General features: G+C 50.5%; 1 protein-coding gene across 21 annotated transcripts in view; it reads left to right on the top strand.

Moving 5' to 3' along the window:
* TNFRSF8 (TNF receptor superfamily member 8) overlaps window positions 1-25055 on the top strand; it is an 81031-nt gene that overhangs the window by 44907 nt on the left and 11069 nt on the right. For 7 of the 21 annotated variants that reach the window (XM_077973990.1, XM_077973988.1, XM_077973987.1 and 4 more), the window contains exons 5-12: window positions 2229-2319; window positions 2703-2866; window positions 4568-4684; window positions 8456-8608; window positions 16003-16096; window positions 16432-16544; window positions 18630-18731; window positions 18862-18915. In XM_077973990.1, coding sequence (XP_077830116.1) covers window positions 2229-2319; window positions 2703-2866; window positions 4568-4684; window positions 8456-8608; window positions 16003-16096; window positions 16432-16544; window positions 18630-18731; window positions 18862-18915 — 888 coding nt within the window. Of the gene's footprint in view, window positions 1-2228; window positions 2320-2669; window positions 2867-4567; window positions 4685-8455; window positions 8609-16002; window positions 16097-16431; window positions 16545-18629; window positions 18732-18861; window positions 18916-25055 lie in introns of all 21 variants that reach the window. The other 14 variants (XM_077973984.1, XM_077974004.1, XM_077973995.1 and 11 more) reach the window with 3 other exon arrangements.

The following is a 25055-nucleotide window of genomic DNA, read 5'->3' as shown; positions in this document are numbered from 1 at the left end:
AATGCAAAAATTGGCCAGGTGTGGTGGCGGGTACTTGTAATCCCAGATACTCGGGAGGCTGAGGCATGAGAATTGCTTGAATCGGGGAGATGGAGGTTGCAGTGAGCTGAGATTGTGCCACTGCACTCCAACCTGGGCAACAGAGTTAGACCCTGTTTCAAAACAATAACAACAACAACAACAAACAATAAAAATAACAAAAAAATGCAGCTAAGTCTGTATTGAGAAGTGCTGTGCATATAATATGCACTGGATTTCAAAAACTTAATATAAACAAGAATATAATTAATTATTTTTATATTGATTGCCTGCAAACATGATATTTTAGATATACTGAGTTAAATAAATATACTGTGAAAATTAATTAATTGCACTTATTTCTTTTTACCTTTTAAAATGTGGCTCCTAGAATATTTGAGCTGGCCTGTGTGACTCACATACTTCCGTTGGACAGCACTGTTTTAGAAGTGTTCTAATCTCAGCTGCCAAACCCTCGTTAATCTCTGAGGTCCCCTGTGGACTCACCCATGGGGTAGCTCTCAGGGCTTGTGTTTTTCCAGCTGTAAAATGGAAAGCAGTTTCTGCCTCCAATCAGCCAAGCCCCACGCTAAGAGCCTTCACTGGCTGTCTCTCCTGAAATTCTCAAGTCTCCGTAAGACAGACAGTATTAGCCCCATTTTCCAGGTGTGGAAATCGAGGTTTGGAGATGGCAGGTAAATTGCCTGCAAAGACAGAGCAGGAAATGCCTAAGCTTAGGTGTCGCCTCTCCACCATGCTGCAGAACACGAGAGGTCAGCATTGCTCGCGCCCACCTCCACGGAAACCTTCAGAGCGAAGTCCCACACATACGGGTCACTTTTCTTTTTTGTGTGTGACAGTACCCGCCACCACGCCCAGCTAATTTTTTGAGATTTTAGTAGAGATGGGGTTTCACTATGTTGGCCAGGCTGGTCTCAAACTCCTGACCTTGTGATCCACCCGCCTTGGCCTCCCAAAGTGTTGGGATTACAGGCGTGAGCCACCGCACCCGGTGACATACAGGTCAACTTCTAAGTGATGGAACAGGAGTCTAGATGGGGGTAAGGACACAGCATTTACCAGACGTGTCACACAGTGTGATGGGCACCTCATGTGCACTCTTCTGTTTATCCTGACGACAGCCTGGTGAAGTGTGTATGATTACAATCATTTGACTGGACTGGGCATGGTGGCTTACACCTGTAATCCCAGTACTTTGGGAGGCTGAGGAGGGTGGATCACCTGAGGTCAGGAGTTCAAGACCAGCCTGGCCAACATGGCGAAATCCTGTCTCTACTAAAAATACAAAAATTAGCCGGGCATGGTTGCGGGCACCTGTAATCCCAGATACTTGGGAGGCTGAGGCAGGAGAATTGCTTGAACCTGGGAGGCAGAGGTTGCAGTGAGCCGAGATTGCATCTCTGCACTCCAGCCTGGGTGACAGAGCAAGGCTCTGTCTCAAATAAATGAATAAGTAAATAAAACTGACTTTCCTGGCACAGTTAGGACATGACAGGCAAACTCAGGGGCACTGGATGGATGATGTGTGTGTTTTCTTCTCCACTCTGCTTCCATCCAGCATTCTCCAGGACTCCTTGGATTGCAAGTAGCAAAATCCCCAATTTTTTAGCACGTGTAGCTTAAAAGTCTGGGGGTAGCTCTGAGAAGCTTCAGGCATGGCTGGATCCGGGGCTCTGTCTTGCCCCATCTCTCACCTCTGTTTTCCTCTCTGTTGGTTTGTCTACAAGATACTTACTGGCAGCTCTGCCCAGCGCCAGTGGGAAGACAACTTCCCTTTCTTACATTTTTAATATCCAAAAACCAAAACCTTTAAATCCCAAACCAGAATCTTTAAATTCTGCCTCACAGGCTTGGGTCAGATGTCCATCCCTGAACTGGCTTATCATGGTCAGAGGAGTGGAATGGATTGATTGGTCCAGCCTGGTCTCATGGCCATTCCTGGAAAGGGGATTCAGTCGGTCCCGACCCCTAACCACAGGTGCTGAGATCAGAGGGGAGTAATTCTCCAGGGAAAGGTAGGCTGCTTTACTCCAACGGAAAACAGGTGCCAGGCAGGCGCCACCTCCAGATGACCACTGCGTTTTCCAAGGACCCCATCTCCAACTCTGGACTGTGGTAGTGAAGCGTGTATTCCGGGAGAATTTGGGTCCCCAACACCGATTCTGAAGGCACTGCTGTCCCCGCTGCAGGCACGGCGCAGAAGAACACGGTCTGTGAACCAGCTTCCCCAGGCGTCAGCCCTGCCTGTGCCAGCCCGGAGAACTGCAAGGAACCCTCCAGGTGACTCCCTGGCTCTGCCTCCTCCTCTTCCCCCAAGCTGGCCTTCAGATGAGGCTGTCCCACCCCACAGGACGCCCAGGGTGCAACTGGGCATGGGGGTGTAGGTGGGGTTCAGCCCATGGTGTCAGGATTCCGGGTGCCTCTCTGCCAAGCCCTCAGGTCATTTGAGGCCCTAGAGTGTGCCCAGCCCTGCCCTGAGCCCCTAGGAGACCCAGAGGGCCTGGAAAACGCAGGCCTTGCTCCCAGGAGCTTACAGTGCGCCTGCCAGAGGTGGTGGGCCGAGGGCCCGGGACGCCATCTCTGTGGGAACTGTTATTCCTGATCACAGGCCTCCCTTGCTCCATTGGCAGAATTACCAGTCCTGTCTCTGGCTTCTTCCCCAGTGGCACCATCCCCCAGGCCAAGCCCACCCCGGTGTCCCCAGCAACCTCCAATGCCAGCACCATGCCTCTAAGAGGGGGCACCCGCCTCGCCCAGGAAGCTGCTTCTAAACTGACAAGGGCTCCCGGCTCTCCCTCCTCCGTGGGAAGGCCTAGTTCGGATCCAGGTAATTTCCCCGTGAAGCTGTGGGTCGTCTCCCTGGGGTGCCCGATTGGTGGATGGCCCATGAGTGGGGGTGTTTGGAGCAGGCGGGCACTCATCTGTGGTCTTCTCCTGGTGGGGAGAGAAGAGAGTGGCAAGGTATGATCTAGGGCTGAGAGCATCGAGGGGCAGAGGTAGACACGAGCGGACTCATTCATTTGCCAGCAGTGCAGAGGGCCTGCCTTGTGCCAGGCACCGGTGCCCCATCTCTCACCTCTGTTTCCCTCTTTGTTGGTTTGTGAGAGGGAAATGGGTCCCACTCTGCTGCTGTGACACTTGTGACTCAGCTGGCCAGCCTCTGCATGTGTCCACCTGATGCCCTCCAGGTCCCCATGGCGAAGGGTCAACCCTCAGTTCGTCATTTTTCTTTTTCTTTTTCTTTTTTTTTGAGATGGAGTTTCGCTCATGTCTCCCAGGCTGGAGTGCAATGGCGCGGTCTCGGCTCACTGCAACCTCCACCTCCTGGGTTCAAGTAATTCTCCTGCCTCAGCCTCCCGAGTAACTGGGACTACAGGCGTGCGCCACCACGCCTGGTTAATTTTGTATTTTTAGTAGAGATGGGATTTCACCATGTTGGTCAGGCTGTTCTCAAACTCCCGACCTCAGGTGATCTGCCTGCCTCGGCCTCCCAGAGTGCTGAGATTACAGGTGTGAGCCACTGCGCCCGGCCTAGTCCCTTTTTATTACTGAATAGCCCTCCACGGCGTAGATATGCCGTGCTGTGTTTATCCAGTTTTTGGATATTTGGGTTGTTTCTGCCTTTGGCTATAATGAAGAATGAAACATACATCCTTGTGTGCACGTACCTTCCTTTCTCTTGGGTTGGTTTTGTAAAAAAAAATGGATTTGTGGGACTTCTAATAATTTTGGGTTGGAGCTCTTGTCCTATGGTTGTACCTTCTCCTGCTCCATGGCTTTGCTCATTCTCTCTATGATGTCTTTTGTTTGTTTGTGGTTTGTTTTTTTGAGGTGAGTCTTGCTCTGTCGCCCAGGCTGGAGTGCAATGGCGCAATCTCAGCTCACTGCAACCTCCGCCTTCCGGGTTCAAGCGATTCTCCTGCCTCAGCCTCCCGAGTAGCTGGGACTACAGGCGCCTGCCACCACACTCCGCTACTTTTTTTTTTTTTTAAATAGAGATGGGGTTTCACCATGTTGGCCAGGCCGGTCACAAACTCCTGGCCTCAAGTGATCCACCCGCCTCAGCCTCCCAAGGTGCTGGGATTACAGACGTGAGCCACTGCGCCTGGCCCACATGGGTCTTTAAAAGAGGGAGGTAGGAGGCACCCAGCCCCTCCCACCTAATACCATTCTGAACAGGAGTTACGCTAGTGTGCTGAGCTCTCAGCGAAGCTGTACCCAAAGTTTTGAGCAGGGGAGTGACAGAGCCATGAGACGGGGTTGGGGGAAGCTGTGGCATGGTGGCCTCAGGAAGAACAGTGGGCAGGAGCTGGTTGGGGGGCAGTGAGTACCCTCCTCTCGTGTGGAATGCACGCAGTGTCCCTCTCCTCTCTGAGCCTCAGGACTCCCTCTGAAAGGCTGGACTGAGCTGATGTGTGGAGTTTGGGAGCTGGCCATGGTGAGGGATGAGGGGGCTTCAGGGTTGGGTGGGGAGTGAGGCCCTTTGCCAAGGCGGCTTGGTCTGCAGCTTCTCTGCTTCTTTCCCCAGGTCTGTCCCCAACGCAGCCGTGCCCACAGGGGTCTGGCGACTGCAGGAAGCAGTGTGAGCCTGACTACTACCTGGACGAGGCTGGCCGCTGCACGGCCTGCGTGAGCTGTTCTCGAGGTAAGGGCCTCGTCCCTCCCTGGGCCTCAGTTTACCTCTCTGCATTTTTGAACCGTGAACTTCCAGGAACTCCCCCTCATGTTTGTGGGTTTTCGACGGGGGTCGCCTCTTTTCAGAGGGCTTCCATATTTGCATATTCTTTCCTTCCAGGAAGCATTTGTGAATCACCCGCCTGTTCCAAACTCGGCTCATTAATGTTTGTAACTACTCTGTGATTCAAGGACTGTCATCATTCCCCTTTTACAGAAGAGGAAACAGAGGCTTTGGGAAGTCAGGGAACTTCCAAGGCCTGCAGGCTGGAGTTTGAATTCAGACAAGTGCCACCAGGTTCCAGGTTCTTGTCCACCCCACTGGCTGCCTCTATGAGCCACCTCTTTTTTTTTTTTTCCCCCAGACAGGGTCTTACTCTTTCACCCAGGCTGCAGTGCAGTGGTGCGATCATAGCTCACTGCAGCTGCGACCTCCCAGAATCACATGATCCTTTTGCCCCAGCCTCTCAAGTGGCTGGGACTATAGGCACACACCACCATGCCTGGCTAATTAAAAAAATGTTTTTTGTAGAGACAGGGGTCTCACTATGTTGCCCAGGCTGTTCTCGAACTCAGGCTCAAATGGTCCTCCCACCTCGGCTTCCCAAAGTGCTGGGATTACAGGCGTGAGCCACTGAGCCTGGCCCGCGAGCTGCTTTGACAAGCACTTACTGAGTGTGCACGCACAGCAGGATGCGGGTATGGGGCTTCCCTGTGTCCAGCCCATCACAACCTCCCAGCGCCAGCCGCACCCCGAGGGTCATGTGGGCTGGGGGGTTGCTCAGGTCACAGGCTGCTGTGACTTTAGAGGCCCCGGCTATTCATGGAGGCCACTGGGAATGTGTGAGTCCGTCTCCTTGTCCAGAGCTGCTTTTGGGCAGCAGAGCGGAGAGTCAGGGGAGGCCAAAAAGAACCACAGACACTGTTTGTTGTCATTGGAGGGCTCTGTCCTAGTTACTGAGGATGCATAGCAAATTTTCTTAAAACTTAGTTGTGAAAACAAACCATTCTTTGTACTAACAGATTCTGTGAGTCAGAATTCAGACAGGGCACTTTGGGGACAGCTTGTCTCTGCTCCACAATGTCTGGGGTCTTAGCTGGAAAGCCCAAAAGCTGCGGATCTGGATGCTCTGAAGCCTCATTCATTCACCTGCCTTGGGGTTGGTGTCGGCTCCTGGCTGCGGCCTCGGTTCCTTTCCATGTCAGCCTCTTCATGTCTTACCTGGGGCTTCCTCATGGTCTGGTGGCTGGGTTCTAAAGGCGAAGTCTTTTTCTTTTTTTCTATTTTTAGTAGAGATGGGGTTTCACCATCTTGGCCAGGCTGGTCCCAAATTCCTGGCCCCAAGTGATCCGCCCGCCTCAGCCTCCCAAAGTGTTGGAATTACAGATGTGAGCCATTGCACCCAGCCATAAAAGTCTTGAAAGAGAGAGAGACAGGAAGAGAGAGAGAGAGAGACAGAAAGAGAGAGAGAAAGAAAGAGAGAGAGGAGTGACAGAGAGAGACAGAAAGAGAGAGAGAGAGAGAGAGAGAGACAGAGAAAGAGAGAGACAGAAAGAGGGGGAGAGGGAAAGAGAGAGAGAGAAAGTGACGGAGAGAGAGGGAGAGAGAGAGCAAGTGACAGAGAGAGACAGAGAGTGACAGAGATAGAGACAGAAAGAGAGAGTGAGAGAGACAGAGAGAGACAGACAGAGAGAGAGACAGACAGAAAGAGAGAGGGAGAGAGAGACAGAAAGAGGGGGAGAGAGAGAGAGAAAGAGTAGCAGAGAGACGGAGAGAGAGAGAGAGAACAAGTGACAAGAGAGAGACAGAGAGAGTGACAGAGAGAAAGAGAGACAGAAAGAGAGAGGGAGAGAAAGGCAGAGAGAGAGAGACAGAGAGGGAGAAGGAGAGAGGGAGAGAGAGAGAGGAAGAGAGAGAGAGAAGGAGGGGGAGAGAGACAGAGAGACAGAGAGAGGCAGCAGCCACATCCCCTTTTATGACTTAGCCTCAGAAGTCACACAGAACTTCCACTACTTCTTGTTTGTTGAGGCAACCACGAATCTCACTTGAGACTGAGGGAAGGGAAGGAAAACAGTTTTACTTCTTGATGGGTAAGTGGCAAGGCTCTGGAAGGGCCAGAAATATCACTGTAGCCATGTTTTGGGAAAATACAGTCTGCCACAACCACCATGTGGACATATGGAGAAAGAGGTGTTAGCTCTGGGCCCAGTAATTCCTTCAGCTCTCCTAACTGAAGCCCTACGAGCGAGTAGAGCGGCGTATTAGTAGCTAAAGGCATGAGCTCTAGAACACGAGTGCCGGGTTCAGATCCCGCCTCTCCCGCCTAATAGCCTATAAACTCAAGCAGGTTTCCTAACCTCTCTGTGCCTCAGTTTCCTCTGCTGCAAAATGGGCATAGTAGTATCTATCTCAGAGAACTGTGTAAGAATTAAATACATGATTGTAGGTTAATCTGGATAGAGTGCTGAGAGACTGTCTCACACATACTCAATTATCTTAAGAGCTATAATAATAATGATAATAGCTGCCGTTGTCCCAAATGGTTTCATTCATTGCTGAGCTCATGCACCCTCTGCACAAATTCCCCAAATCCTGCCCAGTTCCCTTGCTCTGGAGGTTGTAAGAAGAGACTGTCCAGCCCTTACCATTATCATGCTGGGCCTCTAAGTATCCTGCTGATTGAGAACTACTCTTGCGGAGAAGCCGCATTTGCCTAATTACTGATCCAGTCATTCTGTATTTACCTCTAAGTGGAGCGTTGCAAAATATTCCCGAACATATACAAAAGCATTATTACACTTATTAAAAATAATACCTCTAACATGTTATTTTTTTGATTTTGGAGAAAAAACTTTTTTTTTTTTTTTTTTTAAATAGATGGAGTCTCGTTCTGTCGCCCAGGCTGGAGTGCAGTGGCACTATCTTGGCTCACTGCAACCTCTGCCCCCCCGGGTTCAAGTGATTCTCCTGCCTCAGCCTGCTGAGTAGCTGGGATTACAGGTGCCTGCCGCCACGCCTGGCTAATTTTTGTATTTTTAGTAGAGATGGGGTTTCACCATGTTGGTCAGGCTGGTCTCGAACTCCTGACCTTGTGATCCACCTGCCTCGGCCTCCCATAGTGCTGGGATTACAGGCGTGAGCCACCACGCCTGGCCAAAAAATCTTTTTATCATTAAAAATTTCAAACATAATTCAGATGTAGAGTGAGTCAGAGATGGCTGTGTACTATCACCCAGCTTTGAATGGTTACGGAGTCATGGCCAGTCTTGGCTCCTCTGCACCCATGCCCACTCACCCTGTCCCCTGGAGGACTTTCTTTTAACAGCTTTATGGAGAGGTAGTGGGCATATGGTAAAATGCACAGATTAGAGGATGCGATTTGACAAGTTTTAACAAATGCATGCAGCTGAGCAACCAGCCGTTTCCCCCTAAAAGTTACCTCGGGTTCCTTGTCACCATTTCCCACCCCCTGCCTATGGTCACCATGCAATAGCTTGCATTTTCTAGAATTTCCTGTAAATGCAACATACAGCGTGCCCTCCCTTTTTGCCTGCCTTCTTTCACCCTGCATAATTATTTTGAGCATGCTGGGATTGCTGCTTAACAGCATAGTCAGACGAGCATTTATTTTCTTGTTGGAGGACCCTTGGACAACTGCTTCTCTGTCCTCCTGGGGACCCTCTGGACCCCCTGCCCTTGCCATCCTGATCTTTCTCCATGACCCTCATCTGTGTCCCTTAGACGACCTCGTGGAGAAGACGCCGTGTGCATGGAACTCCTCCCGCATCTGCGAATGTCGACCTGGCATGATCTGTGCCACATCAGCCACCAACTCCTGTGCCCGCTGTGTCCCCTACCCAATCTGTGCAGCAGAGACAGGCACCAAGCCCCAGGGTAAGCAGTTCCCACCCCAGGCCTCGACCACGGGGTGGCGTCTGTGCTCCCACTGTTGTGCCTCTCCCCACCCACAGCCAGGGGTGGGGGCAAATGACCAACACCCTCGGCTGTTAATTAGATCAGGTTTGGGTTCTGGTTATCCTTTGAGTAGTCAGACCCAGCGAATGGAATGATAAAGCCCAGTTTTAGCATTTTGGTAAGAGATTCTGTTGATTAAAAAAAAAATTCTTCCTGAAATTATTGGGCTGGTAAATCTTTTATTTTTTGAGATGGAGTTTCCAGGCTGGAGTGCAATGGTGCAATCTCGGCTCACTGCAACCTCCACCTCCTGGGTCCAAGCAATTCTCCTACCTCAGCCTCCCAAGTAACTGGGGGTACAAGCACTCGCCACCACAGCTGGCTAATGTTGTATTTTTAGTAGAGACGCAACTTCTCCATGTTGGTCAGGCTGGTTTTGAACTCCCGACCTCAGGTGATCTGCCCGCCTTGCCCTCTCAAAGTGGTGGGATTACAGGCATGAGCCACCATGCCCGGCCCTGGGCTGGTAAAATCTTGACCTATTTGCAAGGCTGTTTTATTGACTTAGAGAGATGAATATCAAGTTTCTGAAGAGGTTTCTAACTCAGGATGGTTGACTTTACCAGTGTGCAGGAAACTGCTAAAACCCTGACCGTTTTTTGTTTGTTTTGTTCTGTTTTGTTTTTTTAAAGGGCTTTGAGAGATTTTAACAAATGTCCAGGTGGTTTAAAACAGATGGAAGAGTGGTGACAAAACCAAGGGGAATGGTCAGGCGTGGTGGCTCATGCCTGTAATCCCAGCATTTTGGGAGGCTGAGGCAGGTGGATCACTTGAGGTCAGGAGTTTGAGACCAGCCTGGCCAACATGGCAAAACCTCGTCTCTACTAAAAATACACTAATTAGCTGGGTGTGGTGGCAGGCATCTGTAGTCCCAGCTACTCAGGAGGCTGAGGCAGGAGAATCACTTGAACCCGGGAGGCATAGATTGCAGTGAGCCGAGATTGCACCACTGCACTCCAGCCTGGGCGACAAGGTGAAACTCTGTCTAAAAAAGAAAAAAAAAACAAGTGGAGGAAAGGTCACCCCATGTGACTTTGTGAGGGCTGCCAGAGAAGTGAGGGGTGACTTGCTTCTAGGACCCCCAGAGAGGCTCTGGGCTTGGAAGAGGCCGGCAGATGAAGAGCAGGAGGGAAGTGGAGAGCTGTGATGTGCAGTAGCCCATGACTACGTCTTCAAACACAACTTCAAAATGTGTACAGTGGTATGGCACGGCCACTGACCAGTTTGCACAGATGATGCCTGAGTTTTTAATCCCCAGTATTGTCTCTTTATTTATTTATTTATTTATTTTTTGAGAAGGAGTCTCGCCATCTTGCCCAGGCTGGTATGCAGTGGTGGGATCTCAGCTCACTGCAACCTCCGTCTTCTGGATTCAGGCGATTCTCCTGCCTCAGCCTCCCAAGTAGCTGGGATTACAGGTGCCCACCACCACACCTAGATAATTTCTGTATTTTTAGTAGAGACGGGGTTTTGCCCTGTTGGCCAGGCTGGTCTGGAACTCCTGACCTCAAGTGATCTGCCTGCCTCCATCTCCCAAAGTGCTGGGATTACAGGCTGAGCCACTGTACCTGGCCAACAATCGTCTTTTTGAGTCAGAACACTAAAGGAGTATCTGGGGAAAGCTCAGGCCACCAGTGGGGTGCTGTCACTCTGTTTGTAAAGCCCTCTTTACCTGGGTATTTGGAAGTGCACTGTCAACAGGTTAGCCCCACCCCACAACCCTGAAATGGAGGGAGGCTGCCAGCTCACACTCTCCGCCCACGGGCCCAGGGTCTCCTGGCCGACTTCCTACTCAGGGAAGAGACCCATTGCGAACAGGACATACTAACACAGCAGAAGAAACTGTCCCCGCTCAGTGACTGGAATATTCAGTAGAGTCCTTAGGATTTTATTTTGTTTGTGTAAATGTATGGGGCGCAAGTGTAATTTTGTTACACGCTTAGATGGGGTGGTGAACTCAGGATGTTTAGGGTATCCATCACCCAAATAGTGTACATTGTACCCCTTAAATAATTTCTCATGGTCCACCCACCTGTACCTCCCACTCCCTCACCCCTCTAAGTCTCTATTGCCTTTTATTCTGCTCTCCACTTCCGTGTGGACACAGTATTTCACTCCCTCTTAGAAGTGAGAACATGCAGTATTTGTCTTTCTGTATCTGAATGTCTGTATTTAAGAATATGGCCTTCAGTTCCATCCATATTGCTGCAAAAGACATGATTTCTTTCCTTATGATGGCTGAGTAGTATTCCATTGTGTATAGATACCACATTTATCTATTGATGGATGCAGTGTAACCCCCCCCCCCCGCTTTTTTTTTGAGACAAAGTCTCACTCTGTTGCCCAGGCTGGAGTGGAGTGGCATGGTCTTGGCTCACGGCAACCTCTGCCTCCTGGATTTGAGCTATTCTTGTGCCTCAGCCTCCCAAAGTGCTGGGATTACAGGCGTGAGCCACCACGCCCAGCCAAGCATAACCCTTTTAAAATAAATATGAATGAGCAGAGACTTATAAGGAAAACCAGCCCTACGAAGGAGAATAAAAACCTGCGAAACCAGAAATTCTTACCACACATGAAGCTTTGATAAATCCAGGAATAGAAGAGTACTTAGCAACATTAAATTTGTGTCTGCAGAAATATTCACGAACTCGTTACATCCATAAGGTGGGTGGGCACAGAATGCTATGAAAAAGGAACAATATGGGATCAGAGGGCAAGAAAAGGCTTTTTAGAAAGTGTGCTTGTGATCAGTCCACGTCTCTAGGTTCTCCGTTCACCTTTCCCTCCCTGCGCTGCCATCAATGACTGGCCTCCGCGTTTCTCCTCTACAGGGAGCATGCAGTTAAACCTTGCCAGCAGAGGGCGCTGGAGGGCAATCGCAGGAGGAAGGAGGCTTCTGGCTGCATTAGATTTTCTTTCTTCTTTTCTTTTTTTTTTTGAGACAGAGTCTCACTCTGTCGCCCAGGCTGGAGTGCAGTGGCGCGATCTTGGCTCACCACAACCTCCGCCTCCAGGATTCAAGCAGTTCTCCTGCCTCAGCCTCCTGAGTAGCTGGGATAACAGGAGTGTGCCACCATGCCCGGCTAATTTTTGTATTTTTAGTAGAGACAGGGTTTCACCATGTTGGTCAGGTTGGTCTTGAACTCCTGACTTCGTGATCCACCTGCCTTGGCCTCCCAAAGTGCTGGGATTACAGGCGTGAGCCCGTAATCCCAGCCCGGCCATTTGTTTCTTCTTGCTCCTGCTGCCTGGGTCTGTTGACCACCTTGATGTGGCCCTCCCAGTGCAAACATTGGCATGTGCCAGGCCTCATGTCTGCACAAGTGTCCTGCTCCTTGACTCCCTCTATGCATCCGCCACCAGCCACAGGTCTTCGGCACCCGAAAGTGCTCCAGGCATCTTCCCGACAGTGGTAGCCCCAATTTATCTGTGCACCTGACCAGAAGCATAGACTTCATTTCAGAAGGACCTGCTTTTAAGCAAAGCAGGATCAATGGAAATTACCTATGCCACACGTAATAGATGTGCCACCATGATTTTATCCACCTGCCAGTTGATGGCATTTGGGTTGCTTCCAGTTTAGGGTTATTATGAATGAAAACAGCTGTGAATATTCTTTTTTTTTTTAACATGTATGAATTTATCTTATATCTTTTATTATTATTATTTTTAGAGACAGGGTCTTACTGTGTGTTCCAGGCTGGAGTGCAGTGGCATGATCTTGGCTCACTGCAGCCTTGAACTCCTGGGCTCAAGCGATCCTCCCACCTCGGCCTCCCACAGTGCTGAGATTACCAGCGTGAGCCACCATGACTGGCTGATTCTTGTACACGCCTTTGGGTGAATGTATATTTTCATTTCTCATGGGTAAATACCTAGGAGGAGTGGCTGGTCATTGTGCTGGTCACATAGAATGCTTTTGAAGACTAGTCAAAGCTGGTTACCTCTGGTCTGAGCCAACCTCTTCTTTTTACACCCAGAGAAAAGCACAGGTCCAAAGCTAGAGCTGGAATGCAGGGATCCCAAGGGTCAGCCCAGAGTACTTTCCACTGGAAGACACCACCCGCCCACCTCCTTCTTAGTTCTGAACCTAGAATTTACCCAGCTAAATTACAATCACCTCAGCTAAATTACAATCAAGTTTGAAAGCAGCATAAAAACATTTTCAGACATAAAAGGTCCAGAAAGCTTTTCTTCCTACATCCTCTCTTAGGAAGTTATTTGAAGATGTAATTCAGCTAAGTGAGGGGGCAAAAAAGAAGGAAAACAGGAAGTCATGGAACCTAGAGACTGGCACTCCATCCTAGCAGAGCAAGGAAGGGAAGTCCCGGAATGATGTGCTGTAGACCACTTGAGCCAGATCAGAGCAGGAAAATGGAAGGAAGGCTCCAGGGAAGTGTTCCCAGGAATAAAAGAGAGAATTGTAGTACATTTCATGATTAGTAGAGTTGAAAAACCTGAGGATATGGTGAGGGCACACTATCCTTTTGTCAACAAGAAAAAGAAAGGCAATTGGAAACTCCAGGGAAAAGAAAAAGCTGACAAGAAATATACAGTCCAAATATTACGATGAAATTTCACCTGATTTTAAGCAATTCCTGAATGTACAAAAAGAGAATCCGTTCAGCCTTGATGCTAAGACCATTCCTTAAATGGCCCGAGGACTGGGTGTTTAGATTTAAAGAGAAGTATATCCATCTGGTAAATAATATCTTTTTTTTAGTTCTTAAATGAAGGCTAAGAGTAGGCAGATTATTTTTTTCTCTTCCACTAGGCCCTTACCAGAGAACACAGGCAGACTAACTAGGGGCTAGATAATACCTTCTCCTCACCTTCAAATCCAAAGAGGAGGAAAAGGGGAGGATCACTAACTCAGGGAGGAAAAAAGAAAGTTACAAGTGAGGTATAGTATATTCAGAGAGGGGATGAGAGGCACCCAAGGAGTACTAGGTCCCCCTCTTCTGCACGTACAGGAGGGACAGCAGATCTGTTGCTGGATTTCAGCAGGTGTTTCAGCAGCAGCTGAGACTACGGGCCTGTCTAGTTACATCAGGCTGCCTTGGAGAGAGGGGAGGGGACTCTCTCCTCATGATGCTAACTGGGAATAGCCACAGTTAATGGGTTTGAGCACCAGAGCTCCAATCCACTCAAAGTAAGTGTTCACTGAAACCCAGTGACATTTCAAACACTGGTTCAAATACTAACATCACATCATAACACATCGCATCATCTTCTCCATAGCCTCCAGCCTCCAGGCTCCAACTAATTCAGGTAAGAGTCCAGTGACCTTCCCCAAAGAGGAGGGTTCCCTACAATCCAAGAAATAAATTAATCCTGGCTTTACTTTTTTGTCTATCTCAGGAAAAATCTGAGAGGTGTCACGAACACTTTCTAGAGGGGAGATGTGTGTTATGTGTGTGGGGTTGCTTTGTACCACATCAAAAAGGGGTGCCTCCACCAGGGCTCTGGGGGCGGAGAGGTGTAGTGACTGAGCAGAACCCACTTCTAATGTAGGCCAAATTTTCCAGCCCCAGAAAAGCAGGAAGCTTCGACGGAGGTGCCTAGTCCCCAGGCAGGAGTCAGGGCCGTCCAGAGGAGAGTGCTCTGAGCTGGAACTTGCCATCTCTGTTTCTTGGGTCTAGCTCCAGCCCTGTGGCTCTCTCCATCTGTAAAACAATGTGACTGTGTCAGAGCAGTGGTGGCCAGCTTCGAACTGGCCTTCAGAGACATTTCGTCTGGCCAGCACAGTGATCCAGCCACCCTTCCTAGGCACTCAAGAGGAGTGACATTATATGTTCACACAGAGGCACCCACAAGAATACTCATAGCTGCCTTGTTCATCATAGTTCAAACTGGAAACAACCCAAATGTCCGTCAACTGGGGAACGGGTATGTAAACGGGTTCATCTGTACGACAGAACGCCATTCGGCAACAGAAAGGAATGAACCTGAGTGAATATCAACAACATTATGCAGAATGAAAAAAGCCAGACCCCAACGAGTACATATTGCATGATTCTGTTGACATGAAATTCTGGAACAGATCCACTCTTCTACAGTGACATAAAGCAGATCAGCGGTTGCCTGGATCTGGAGGTGGGGGCAGAGTGAGTGAGGAGGGGCACTAGGGAACCTTCTGGAGGGATGAGAATGTTCTGTATTTTGATTGGAGTTAGTTACCTTGGTCAGAACTCATCAGGCTGTGCACACTTAGGGACATTTTCTTTTTTTATTTTTACTTAAAAATAAAGACAGGGTCTTGCTGTGTTGCTTAGGCTGTTTTGAATTCCTGAGCTCAAGTGATCCACCCGCTTCAGCTTCACAAAGTGCTGGGATTACAGGCGGGAGCCACCGTACCCTGCCAGGGGATACTTTCTTGTATATAAATTGTGCCTTAGGCTGGGTGCGGTGGCTCACGCCTGTGATCCCAGCACTTTGGGAGGCCGAGGTGGGCGGATCACCTGAGGTCAGGAGTTCGAGACCAGCCTGGCCAACATCGTGAAACCCTGTTTCTACTAAAAATACAAAAATTAGCTGGGTGTGTTGGTATGTGCCTTGTAGTCCCAGCTACTCAGCTGAGGCAGGAGAATCACTTGAATCCGGGAGGCAGAAGTTGCAGGGAGCCGAGATCGTGCCACTACACTCCAGCCTGGGCAGCAGAGGAAGACTCAATCTCAAAAAATTAAAAATAAATAAATAAACAAATAATTCCTTAACAAACTTGATTTAAAAGAATAAAACTTTAAACATTGAGACTGTTTTTAAACATTAGGAGATTTCAGGTTTCTCTTAAAAGCAAAAGGTCTAGCATCACTGTGCCACCTTCCTGGGTGATCACAGCTGTTAGAGATGAGTAGCAGCTTCTCCACTTTGTTTTATTTATTTTGAGTCTTGCTCTGTCACCCAGGCTGGAGTGCAGTGGCATGATCTCAGCTCACTGCAGCCTCCACCTCCTGGGTTCAAATGATTCTCCTGCCTCAGCCTCCCTAGTAGCTAGGATTACAGGTGTGTGCTACCACACCTGGCTCATTTTTGTGTTTTTAGTAGAGATGGGGTTTCACCATGTTGGCCAGGCTGGTCTTGAACTCCTGACCTCAAGTGGTGCTCCTGTCTCAGCCTCCCAAAATGCTGTGATTACAGGTGTGAGCCACTGTGCCTGGCCAGCTTCTCCACTTTGATCTTTTGAAACACAAATCTGACTGTCTTAGCTCCCGTGGTGCTACTCGCTGGAAGCCACCAGTCCCTGGTTAACTCTTTCCTGGAGACACCAGCCTCCTTGGCGCTGGTTCTCAGATGTTACCTCCCCTCTGTAGATATGGCTGAGAAGGACACCACCTTTGAGGCACCACCCGTGGGGACCCAGCCTGACTGCAGCCCCACCCCAGAGAATGGCGAGGCGCCTGCCAGGTGACTCCCCCACCCCTTCTCTCTGTTTGGCTGCTGCGGGAGGGAGCTGTCCCTGCCATGCCCAGGGGATGCCTGGGAGACAGCTGGGCTGGGGGTGTAGGCGGGGCCTGGGCTGTTCTTGTTAAATGTGTGCCCATCTCTGTGCTAACACCATTGGAAAGCCAGAAGGCCTCGAAACCCAGTGCCTGCCCTCAAAATGCCTGGCAGAGACTCGGGACAGAGGATCTAGGGGCCCAGGCTCTGGCTGCGCAGTCTCTAGAGAAAGGGAATTATTCTTGAGTACACACTTCCCTCTTCCCATCTCCATCACTCCTGCCTTGGGCTTCTCCCTGCAGTACCAGCCCCACTCTGAGCTCCCTGGTGGACTCCCAGGCCAGTAAGACGCTGCCCATCCCAACCAGCGCTCCCATCGCTCTCTCCTCCACGGGGAAGCCCGTTCTGGATGCAGGTAATGGTCCCAGCCCACCCCCCGCTACTCCCAGGAGGGGCTTCCTCCTGGGGAAGGGAGATGAGGAGGAGCCAGGAGGGAGCGTCTCCTTTGTGGGTATGGCCTGAGAAGGGGGATCAAGGTTGACTCCAGGTTCTGGCTTCTTGAGTTGGGGCTGTGGCTCTGGCACTTGCTAGTGACTATTCTTGTTTTTTTTTTGAAGCAAAGTCTCACTCTGTTGCTCAGGCTGGAGTGCAGTGGCACCCATCTTGGCTCACTGCAACCTCCACCTCCCAGGTTCAAGAGATTCTCCTGCCTCAGCCTCCCGAGTAGCTGGTTTTACAGGCGCTTGCCACCACGCCCGGCTAATTTTTTGTATTTTTAGTAGAGACAGGGTTCTGCCATGTTGTCCAGGTTGGTCTCAAACTCCTGACCTCAGGTGATCGACCCGCCTCGACCTCCCGAAGTGCTGGGATTACAGTGGTGTGAACCACTGCACCTGGCTGCTAGTAACTATTCTTTAATTCTTGTAGGCAAGAATTTTTTTTCACAGCTTCATCCTCATGGCTCATAATTGCTACTCAGAAAATAGGTCTCTGTTGATGGATTTCATGACTTTGACTAGTTGTCCTTTGAGCCTCAGTTGTCTCATCTGTAGAATGGTAATGGCAGAGACCATGCAGGGTTGTAAACAGTGTAGCATTGTAGACGGCCTCTGTAAGAGTTAGTTCTTAGGCCGGGCGCGTTGGCTCATGCCTGTAATCCCAGCACTTTGGGAGGCTGAGGTGGGTGGATCATGAGGTCAGGAGTTTGAGACCAGCCTGGCCAACATGGTGAAACCCCGTCTCTACTAAAAATACAAAAATTAGCCAGGCGTGGTTGTGCGTGCCTATAATCCCAGCTACTCAGGAGGCTGAGGCAGGAGAATCGCTTGAACCCGGGAGGCGGAGGTCTCAGTGAGCCGAGATCGCACCACTGCACTCCAGCCTGAGCGACAGACTGAGAATCCGTCTCAAAAAACCAAAAAAAAAAAAAAACAAAAAAAAAAAAAACAAAAAACCCCAAGAGTTAGCGCTTATGGAATGATGCCAGGCTACTCATTTTAGGACTTGCAGTTCTAGTGGCTGACACGAGGTGGCAGTAGTGCTCAGGCCAGTGTTTCTGAAAATACGGTCCCGTCTGGCAACATTGGCACCAGCTGGGAACTTGTTAGGAAAGCAAATTGTGGGTTCCATCCCAGACCTAGAGAATCAGAAACTGCACTTTAACAAGATCTCCGGGGCACTCATACGCACATTAACATTTGAGAAGCACTTAACTGGCATATACTACTTTTTTAACATCTGAACATGGACTTCAATAAAGTGCAATCACTAGCTCTATGACCTCTGTAAGGGACAAAAGGGGAAAAGGAAGCGAGTTCAGTACCATGGTGTAAAGAAGTGGATCCAGATAGGGGTTAAGAGCGTGGGTCCTGGAGTCCACCCGGCCTGGCCTGGCCTGGGCTGGGGCTCTACCACTTACTCTCAGGGTGACCTTGGACAGGTTAACGAACTTTCGTGAGCCTTGGCTCCCCTCATTTTTAAACTGAAGGTAGTGATGGTGCCTAGGGCCTAGGGTTGGGGATCATTCATTCAGGGAATGCTTGTGGGGCGTGTTTATGTGCAGAGAGGACTCCATGCCTGCCCTCATCAAGTGGGTCTAGAGGGTTGGCTGGGAGGGGACTGGGTTCAACCCCTTCCTTCCCCTCACTGCTTGGCCCTCCCCACCCCGACTCCGGCCACACCAACAGTGCTGCCAGATGCTGGTCCACAGTCCCCAAGTTTTGGTCTGTTGGACCTCAATTCCTTTGTTCTGGCTCCTAGACGCCTCCATTTCTCACCCTCTAGACACAGTTTGCCCTTATCTCAGCCTTAAATAGTTAATCAGCTTCCTGGAGCCAGGTGAGGGAGGGCTGGATGAGATACAGCCTTGGCTTGGAAAGGACCCGGTGTTGTTAGCCATGATGGAAGCTGTGTCCCAGGAGAAGGAGGAAGTAGTCTGGGGCTGGGGCTGTCCTGTGTGGTTGCAGTGAGGCAAAGAGTGCGGAGTGTCTCTGTGTTCCAGGGCCAGTGCTCTTCTGGGTGATCCTGGTGCTGGCTGTGGTGGTCGGCTCCAGCACCTTCCTCCTGTGCCACCGGAGGGCCTGCAGGAAGCGAATTCGCCAGAGTAAGTGGCTGTGTCCTTGGGGCCTTGGGGAGGACAGGTTGCTCTCTGCCAGCCTGGCCTGGGTCCTTTCCCTGCCTGCTCCTGCCCTCTGTGGCCACCATCCCCAGCCTTCCTCTTGGTGTCGTTTCAGAGCTCCACCTGTGCTACCCGGTCCAGACCTCCCGGCCCAAGCTAGAGCTTGTGGGTGAGTGTCCAGCTGTCCAAAGGTGCTGCCCGAGCCAGAGGAACACAGGGCAGCTCTAGGCCCGGGGCGTGGGCTCCAGAGACTGAACTTCTAGCCCAGCCTCGAGGCTCCCTGTCTGTGGCTGCTGTGGCATTCTGTACATCTGTAGGGATATAATGCGGGTGAAACTCATGCGTGTGGAGAATGCAATGAGGTGAAGACTGGACTGGGTGTGAGGACTGCGTGGCTTGCCCAGAGCAGCACCTGGATGGATGCTGGCATGAACGTTTAAAAGTCTATCTTGTCTTTCACTTTTTCCTCCAGTATCCCCAGGGGGTATTCCCGCCAGCCTTCCCTTCCTCTCTACATTCCACCCTCCCTTTCTCCCTCTCCCTCCTTCCCTTTCTCTTTCCCCTCTCTCCCCCTCTTCTACCAGCTGGGATCAGCCCAGGGGCAGGAGGGGAAAGGAGCACATGTGGCAGGAGGGACCCTGGTTCTGCCACTTACAAGCTGTGTGACCCTGCGTGAGTTACTGAATTGCTCTGTGTCTCAGTTTCCTCATCTGGAAAATGTGATGGTAGAACCTACTTCAGAGGCTTGGCCTGTGCATTCATCAAGGCCGGGCTGTGAAGCGCATCGTGGAGTACCTGCCTGCGGTCGGTGGCTGCTGCCTGTTGACAGGCCGGCCTGTGTCTGGGGCTTTTTCCTCCCTGGAAGCTTCAGGCCTTCTGGAGTCCTGGGTGCTTCTGACCCCCCTCCCTGGTCCCTGCACTCTGATCCCTGCCCAGCCTCCGGGCCAGCTCTTCCAGGCAGCCCTTGGGAGCTGGGACCCTCCTCACCTGTCCAGGCAGGGGCATCTAGACAGTGCGTGTCTTCCAGCTCTCACCTGGAGCAGTGGGCTCCTAGCCATCTTGTGCCGAGCACCTTCTCTCTCCTGGGCAGCCCCTTCCAGGCAGGCCAGGGTCTTCCTCAGCACCGCATGGCATGGATTGAGTGCTGGGCTCTGATGGGGGAATTGTCTGGGCCTTCCTTTCTGATTTGCAAGATGGGCTCCCATAGAGGCCTCCTGCACTCCCCCAGTGATGACCTTTGTTCTGCAAGGAGGAGACGGGGCTCAGCGAGGTGGACGGCTGGCCCAGGGCTACACAGCCTGGCAGTGGCACAGCCAGCCTCAGGCACCGGTCCTAGGGTTTTTGGTTTGTAAAGGGCTCAGCCCTGTCCCCTCTTCCTTCCCCCCGCCAGCTCTGTCCACCACCCGAATGCCCACCCAAGAGCCACGTGCTCAGCGTAAGACCAGGTCCTGGCCCGTCCCCCGATCTCCCCAGGACCCTTGGAGAGGCCCTTGCGTAGGCTGACTCTTGACTTGGGCACAAAAACACAGTCCACTGAGGCATGTTTTGAATTTGATGAGTTTCACAAGCGAGCGCTTGTGGTCCCTGTGCCAGGGGGGGTTTTTGTGTTTTGATAGTTTCAAGCCTGTTTCCATGACCTGTCAGGCTGCGTGTCTCATTGAAACCGGCATTTGCTTTCTTGACATTTTTCTAGTATTAGAATTTCCATTGCCGTCAGTTTATTTTTTTTCTTCAAACCTCTGTGAGAGCAGTTTTGTTACAAGAAGAAAAAAAGAAAGAAAACACCTTCCCCTAAGAAGCCAGATCTGCAAAGAACTGAGCCCCGAGACTCGATGGTGGACGTCCTATCTCAGGTCGTTTTTGACCCTCTGGCTTCTTCTGGTAGGCCCTTGGGGTCTGGGTTCCCAGGCCCAAGATGGACAGAAAGTGAAGCCGAGACAGGCAAGCTCACAGGGCACAGGGTGAGAACGGACCGAGCTGGCTGTATGCCCGTTTCCCTCCCGAGCCGTGGGTGGCGAAGGAGGGAAGGAGAACTGGTTCATTGGTTCATTCGTTCATCTATTCACATGGTCTTCACTGTGCACTTCCTCCGTGCAGGCTCTGTGCCGGGCCCAGAAGCTGTCCTAGCTCCCTCCAAGCTTTTAGACTAATTCCAACTGCCTGCAGAGGCCAAAGGCAGGCAGGATGGGAGCGTGTGCCCCTTGGCCTCCCACATCCCAGACCTGGGGCAGAGGGTGCTCCTGGTTCCTTTGAGCAGTGAGCGCATCAGGGATCTGTGGTGCGTGCAGGTGCGATGAGATACTTGCCAACCAGCCCTCGAGTTGATCTGACCTTCCCGCGTGTGTCCTCGGTGACAGGCATTTGCAGAGCGCACACGTGATCTCATCTACTCCTCCAGTGGCCTGTGAGGTACCTACTGTTATCCCCGTTGCACAGATTAGCAGCCTGAGGCACAGGATGATGAAGTAATTTAAGGCCACACGCTGGGTGAGCAGGAGGACGGGGATTTTATTGTGGTTGTTGAGATGTTTGTAAAACAATTTTTCACCCTTGGCACCATTGACATTTGGGAATGGATCATTCTTTGCTGCAGAGCGCTATCCTGTAGGACATTCTGCAGCCCCTCTAGATGCCAGCAACACCCCCTACTTGGGACAACCAAAAATGTCTCTAGACATTGCCACGTGGCCCCCGGGGAGAAACTACTCCTGGTTGAGAACCACCGGTCTAAAATTCTTTTCTTTTTTTTTTTTTTGAGACAGAGTCTTGCTCCGTCGCCCAGGCTGGAGTACAGTGGTGCAATCTGGGTTCACTGCAACCTCCGCCTCCCAGGTTCAAGTGATTCTGCTGCCTCAGCTCCTGAGTAGCTGGGATTACAGGCATGTGTCACCACGCCTGGCTAATTTTTGTATTTTTAGTAGAGGCAGGGTTTCACCGTGTTGGCCAGGCTGGTCTCGAACTCCTGACCTCATGATCTGCCCGCCTCGGCCTCCCAAAGTGCTGGGATTTACAGGCGTGAGCCACCATGCCTGGTCTTAAAATTCTTTTAATCCTTCATTTTTATGAGCACTTGAGTCATTTTCTATTATTCCAAGGAGATTTAGGTTGAAAGAAATTCTTTTTTGTTTTGAAACAGTTTCAGACTTACAGAAATGGTATAAGTATGAAGAATTTATTTTGACCTGAACCATTTGAGAGTAACTGACTGACTGGACGTCTCTCACCCCGAAAACTTTAGTGTGTGTTTCAGACAAACAAGGGTGTATTTTACACTCTATAGTAAGGATCGTCAGAATCGGGGAATTCATACTGATACATGACACACAACGAATTCTCAGGCCCTGTTCAAGTTTCTTTATTTGCCCCAATAATGTCCGTTATAGCAGAGGACTCCAGCTCAGGGCCACGTGTTACATTTGCTTGTCTGGTTTCTCGAGTCTCCTTCTGTCCGGATCCATTCCCCAGGCGTTTCTTTCACTTTCTTGGGAAGAGCGCAGGCTGGTGATTTCGTGGATGCTCCTTGCTTTGGGTTTGTCTAGTGTTTTCTCCCAAGTGGATTCAGGTCACGCATTTTGGGCTGGAAGGTCCCAGGAGTGATGCTGGGCTCTCCTCTCTCGGGGCGTCCTGCCAGGTTTCGATTTGTCCCTTTCCTGGTGCTGTGCACTTTGAGTGCTTGACCGAGGTGATGTCTGCCGGGCCTCTCCACTGTGAGGTCTCCATTTGCTCCTCGGTCATTACTGTCTTTAGGAGCGTTACTTTGAGACTATGTCAATAGCCCATTCTTCAGCAGACCCTCATTTTCTTTTCTTTTCTTTTCTTTTTTTTTTTTTTTTTGAAACGGGGTCTGGCTCTTTCACCCAGGCTGGAGTGCAGTGGCATGATCTCGGCTCACTGCCACCCCCGCCTCCCGGGTTCAAGCAATTCTCCTGCCTCAGCTCCCGAGTAGCTGGGATTACAGGCATGTGCCACAATGCCTGGCTAATTTTTTGTATTTTTAGTAGAGATGGGGTTTCACCATGTTGGCCAGGCTAGTCTCGAACTCCTGGCCTCAAGTGGTTCTTCCGCCTTGGCCTCCCAAAGTTCAGGGATGACAGGCGTGAGACACCGTGCCCAACCCGTAACTTTATTTTCTTCACTTACATCTTTATATCTGTATGGATTCATGGGCTCCTATTCTGTTCAATGGGTTATAATCTCTTATCATCATTTTTTATTTTGATGCTCAAATGGTCCCAGATGAGGTCAGGGAGAGCCCCTTTAAGCCGGCTCTTGTGTGCTTTGGTATATCCTCATCCTGTGCTTTCAGCACGTCCCTATTCTGAAATGTTCCCAGTTTAACTTGTGCTCTCCTGCCCCGGTACTGGAATCAGCTCTGTCTCCAAGGAGCCCGGGGTTTGCATTGAGGGGTACCTGTTGCCAAAGCCTAGCTGAACCTCTGTGCTAAACTCCCCCCTTGGGCCTGTTCTGCTTCCCACAGCATTAGGGAATCACAGGCCAGAGAGGGGAGGGGACTAAAAGTGGAGAACAACAGGAATGGAAGGGACCGAGAGCTTTATATCACGCGTCAGAATGCACGTGCTCCGTGAGCGTGGCCTTCAGAGCAGCCTGTGACACCGTGCACTTGTACAGTCTGCCCAGCGTGGTCCTGGACTTGTGTCCTGGGGGTGCCAGACAGGCTACGAGAAGATGGTGGTGATTCCAAAAAGCAAGGAAACCAATAAATAAGGCTAGTAGATTGAATCAGCATTTTTAGGGGAAGAGCAGTTGTGAAATCTGACCTCTGCACTTGGCAAGATTTGTTCTGGGTCTTTATCAGAATCCTGATGGGTTGTAACACAGCTCTAGTCCACGTCAGAGCCTTCCAGATTCTGCCTTTTTACCTCTGTGATTTTTACGCTTGTTTGGGAGAGTCAGTATCGAACTCTGACTTTCTATTCAGTGTGACGGAGTGCAGAGCCATGTTACCATCCTGGGCTTTTCCTGGACCTGCTGTGTGCTTGACAGCATCCTGGACACCTTGCTTTTAAAATATTTTAATTTTTAAAAATTCTCAGTAGGCCAGGCATGGTGGTTCACACCTGTAATCCCAGCACTTTGGGAGGCCAAGGTGGGCGGATCACCTGAGATCGAGAATTCAAGACCAGCCTGGCCAACATGGCGAAACCCCATCTCTACTAAAAATAAAAAAATTAGCCAGGCGTGGTGGCACACGCCTGTAATCCCAGCTACTGAGGCTGAGGTGGGAGAATTTCTTGAACCAGGGAGGCGGAGATTGCAGTGAGCCGAGATCATGCCACTGCACTCCAGCCTGAGCAACAGAGCGAGACTCTGTTCTAAGTGGCCTTCATTTTTATTTTTAAGTTTTTTTTTTTTTTTTTGAGACAGGGTGTCACTCTGGAGTGCCATGGTACGATCATGGCTCACTGCAGCCTTGACCTCCTGGGTTCAAGTGATCCTTTAACCTCAGCCTCCCCAGAAGCTGAGACTACAGATACACACCACCACGCCCAGCTAACTTTTCTATTTTTTGAAGAGACCGGGTCTCCCTTTGTTGTGCAGGCTGATCTTGAACTCCTGAGCTCAAGTGATCTGCACACCTCGGCCTCCCAAAGTGCTTGGATTATAGGCGAGAGCCACTGTACCCAGCTAGTCCTCATTTTTTTTTTTTTTTTTGAGACAGAGTCTCACTCTGTTGCCCAGGCTGGAGTGCAATGGCACAATCTCAGCTCACTGCAAACTCTGCCTCCTGGGTTCCAGCAATTCTCCTGCCTCAGCCTCCCAAGTAGCTGGGATTATAGGCACGTGCCACCACGCCCATCTAATTTTTGTATTTTTAGTAGAGATGGGGTTTCACCAGGTTGGCTAGGCTGGTCTGGAACTCCTGACCTTGTTATCTGCCCACCTCAGCCTCCCAAAGTACTGGGATTACAGGCATGAGCCACCGCGCCCGGCCTCATTTTTAAAAATAGTTTTAGATGTACAGAAAATTGGAGAAGAGAGTACAGGAGTTCCCACATGCGCCACACCCAGTTTCCTCTGTGATTAGCATCTTACATCAGCATGGTTCATTTGTCAAAATATGTGAACCGTTATTGACACAGGATTACGAATGAAAGCCCACACTGTGTTCAGGGTTCTCTTGCATTGCCTAAGGTTCCAGGATCCCATCCAGGAACCCAGGTTACATTCAGTCGTCGCGTGGCCTTAGGCTCCTCTGGCCTGTGACTGTTTCCCAGACCTTATTTCTCAAGACCGGTTTCCTTGATGGCCTTGGCAGTTTTTGAGGAGTATTGATCAGATGTTTTGCGG

This window comes from Macaca mulatta, chromosome 1, assembly GCF_049350105.2.
Source record: "Macaca mulatta isolate MMU2019108-1 chromosome 1, T2T-MMU8v2.0, whole genome shotgun sequence".
NCBI classification, from domain to species: Eukaryota; Metazoa; Chordata; class Mammalia; order Primates; family Cercopithecidae; genus Macaca; species Macaca mulatta.
This window is presented reverse-complemented; position numbering and strand designations above follow the sequence as displayed.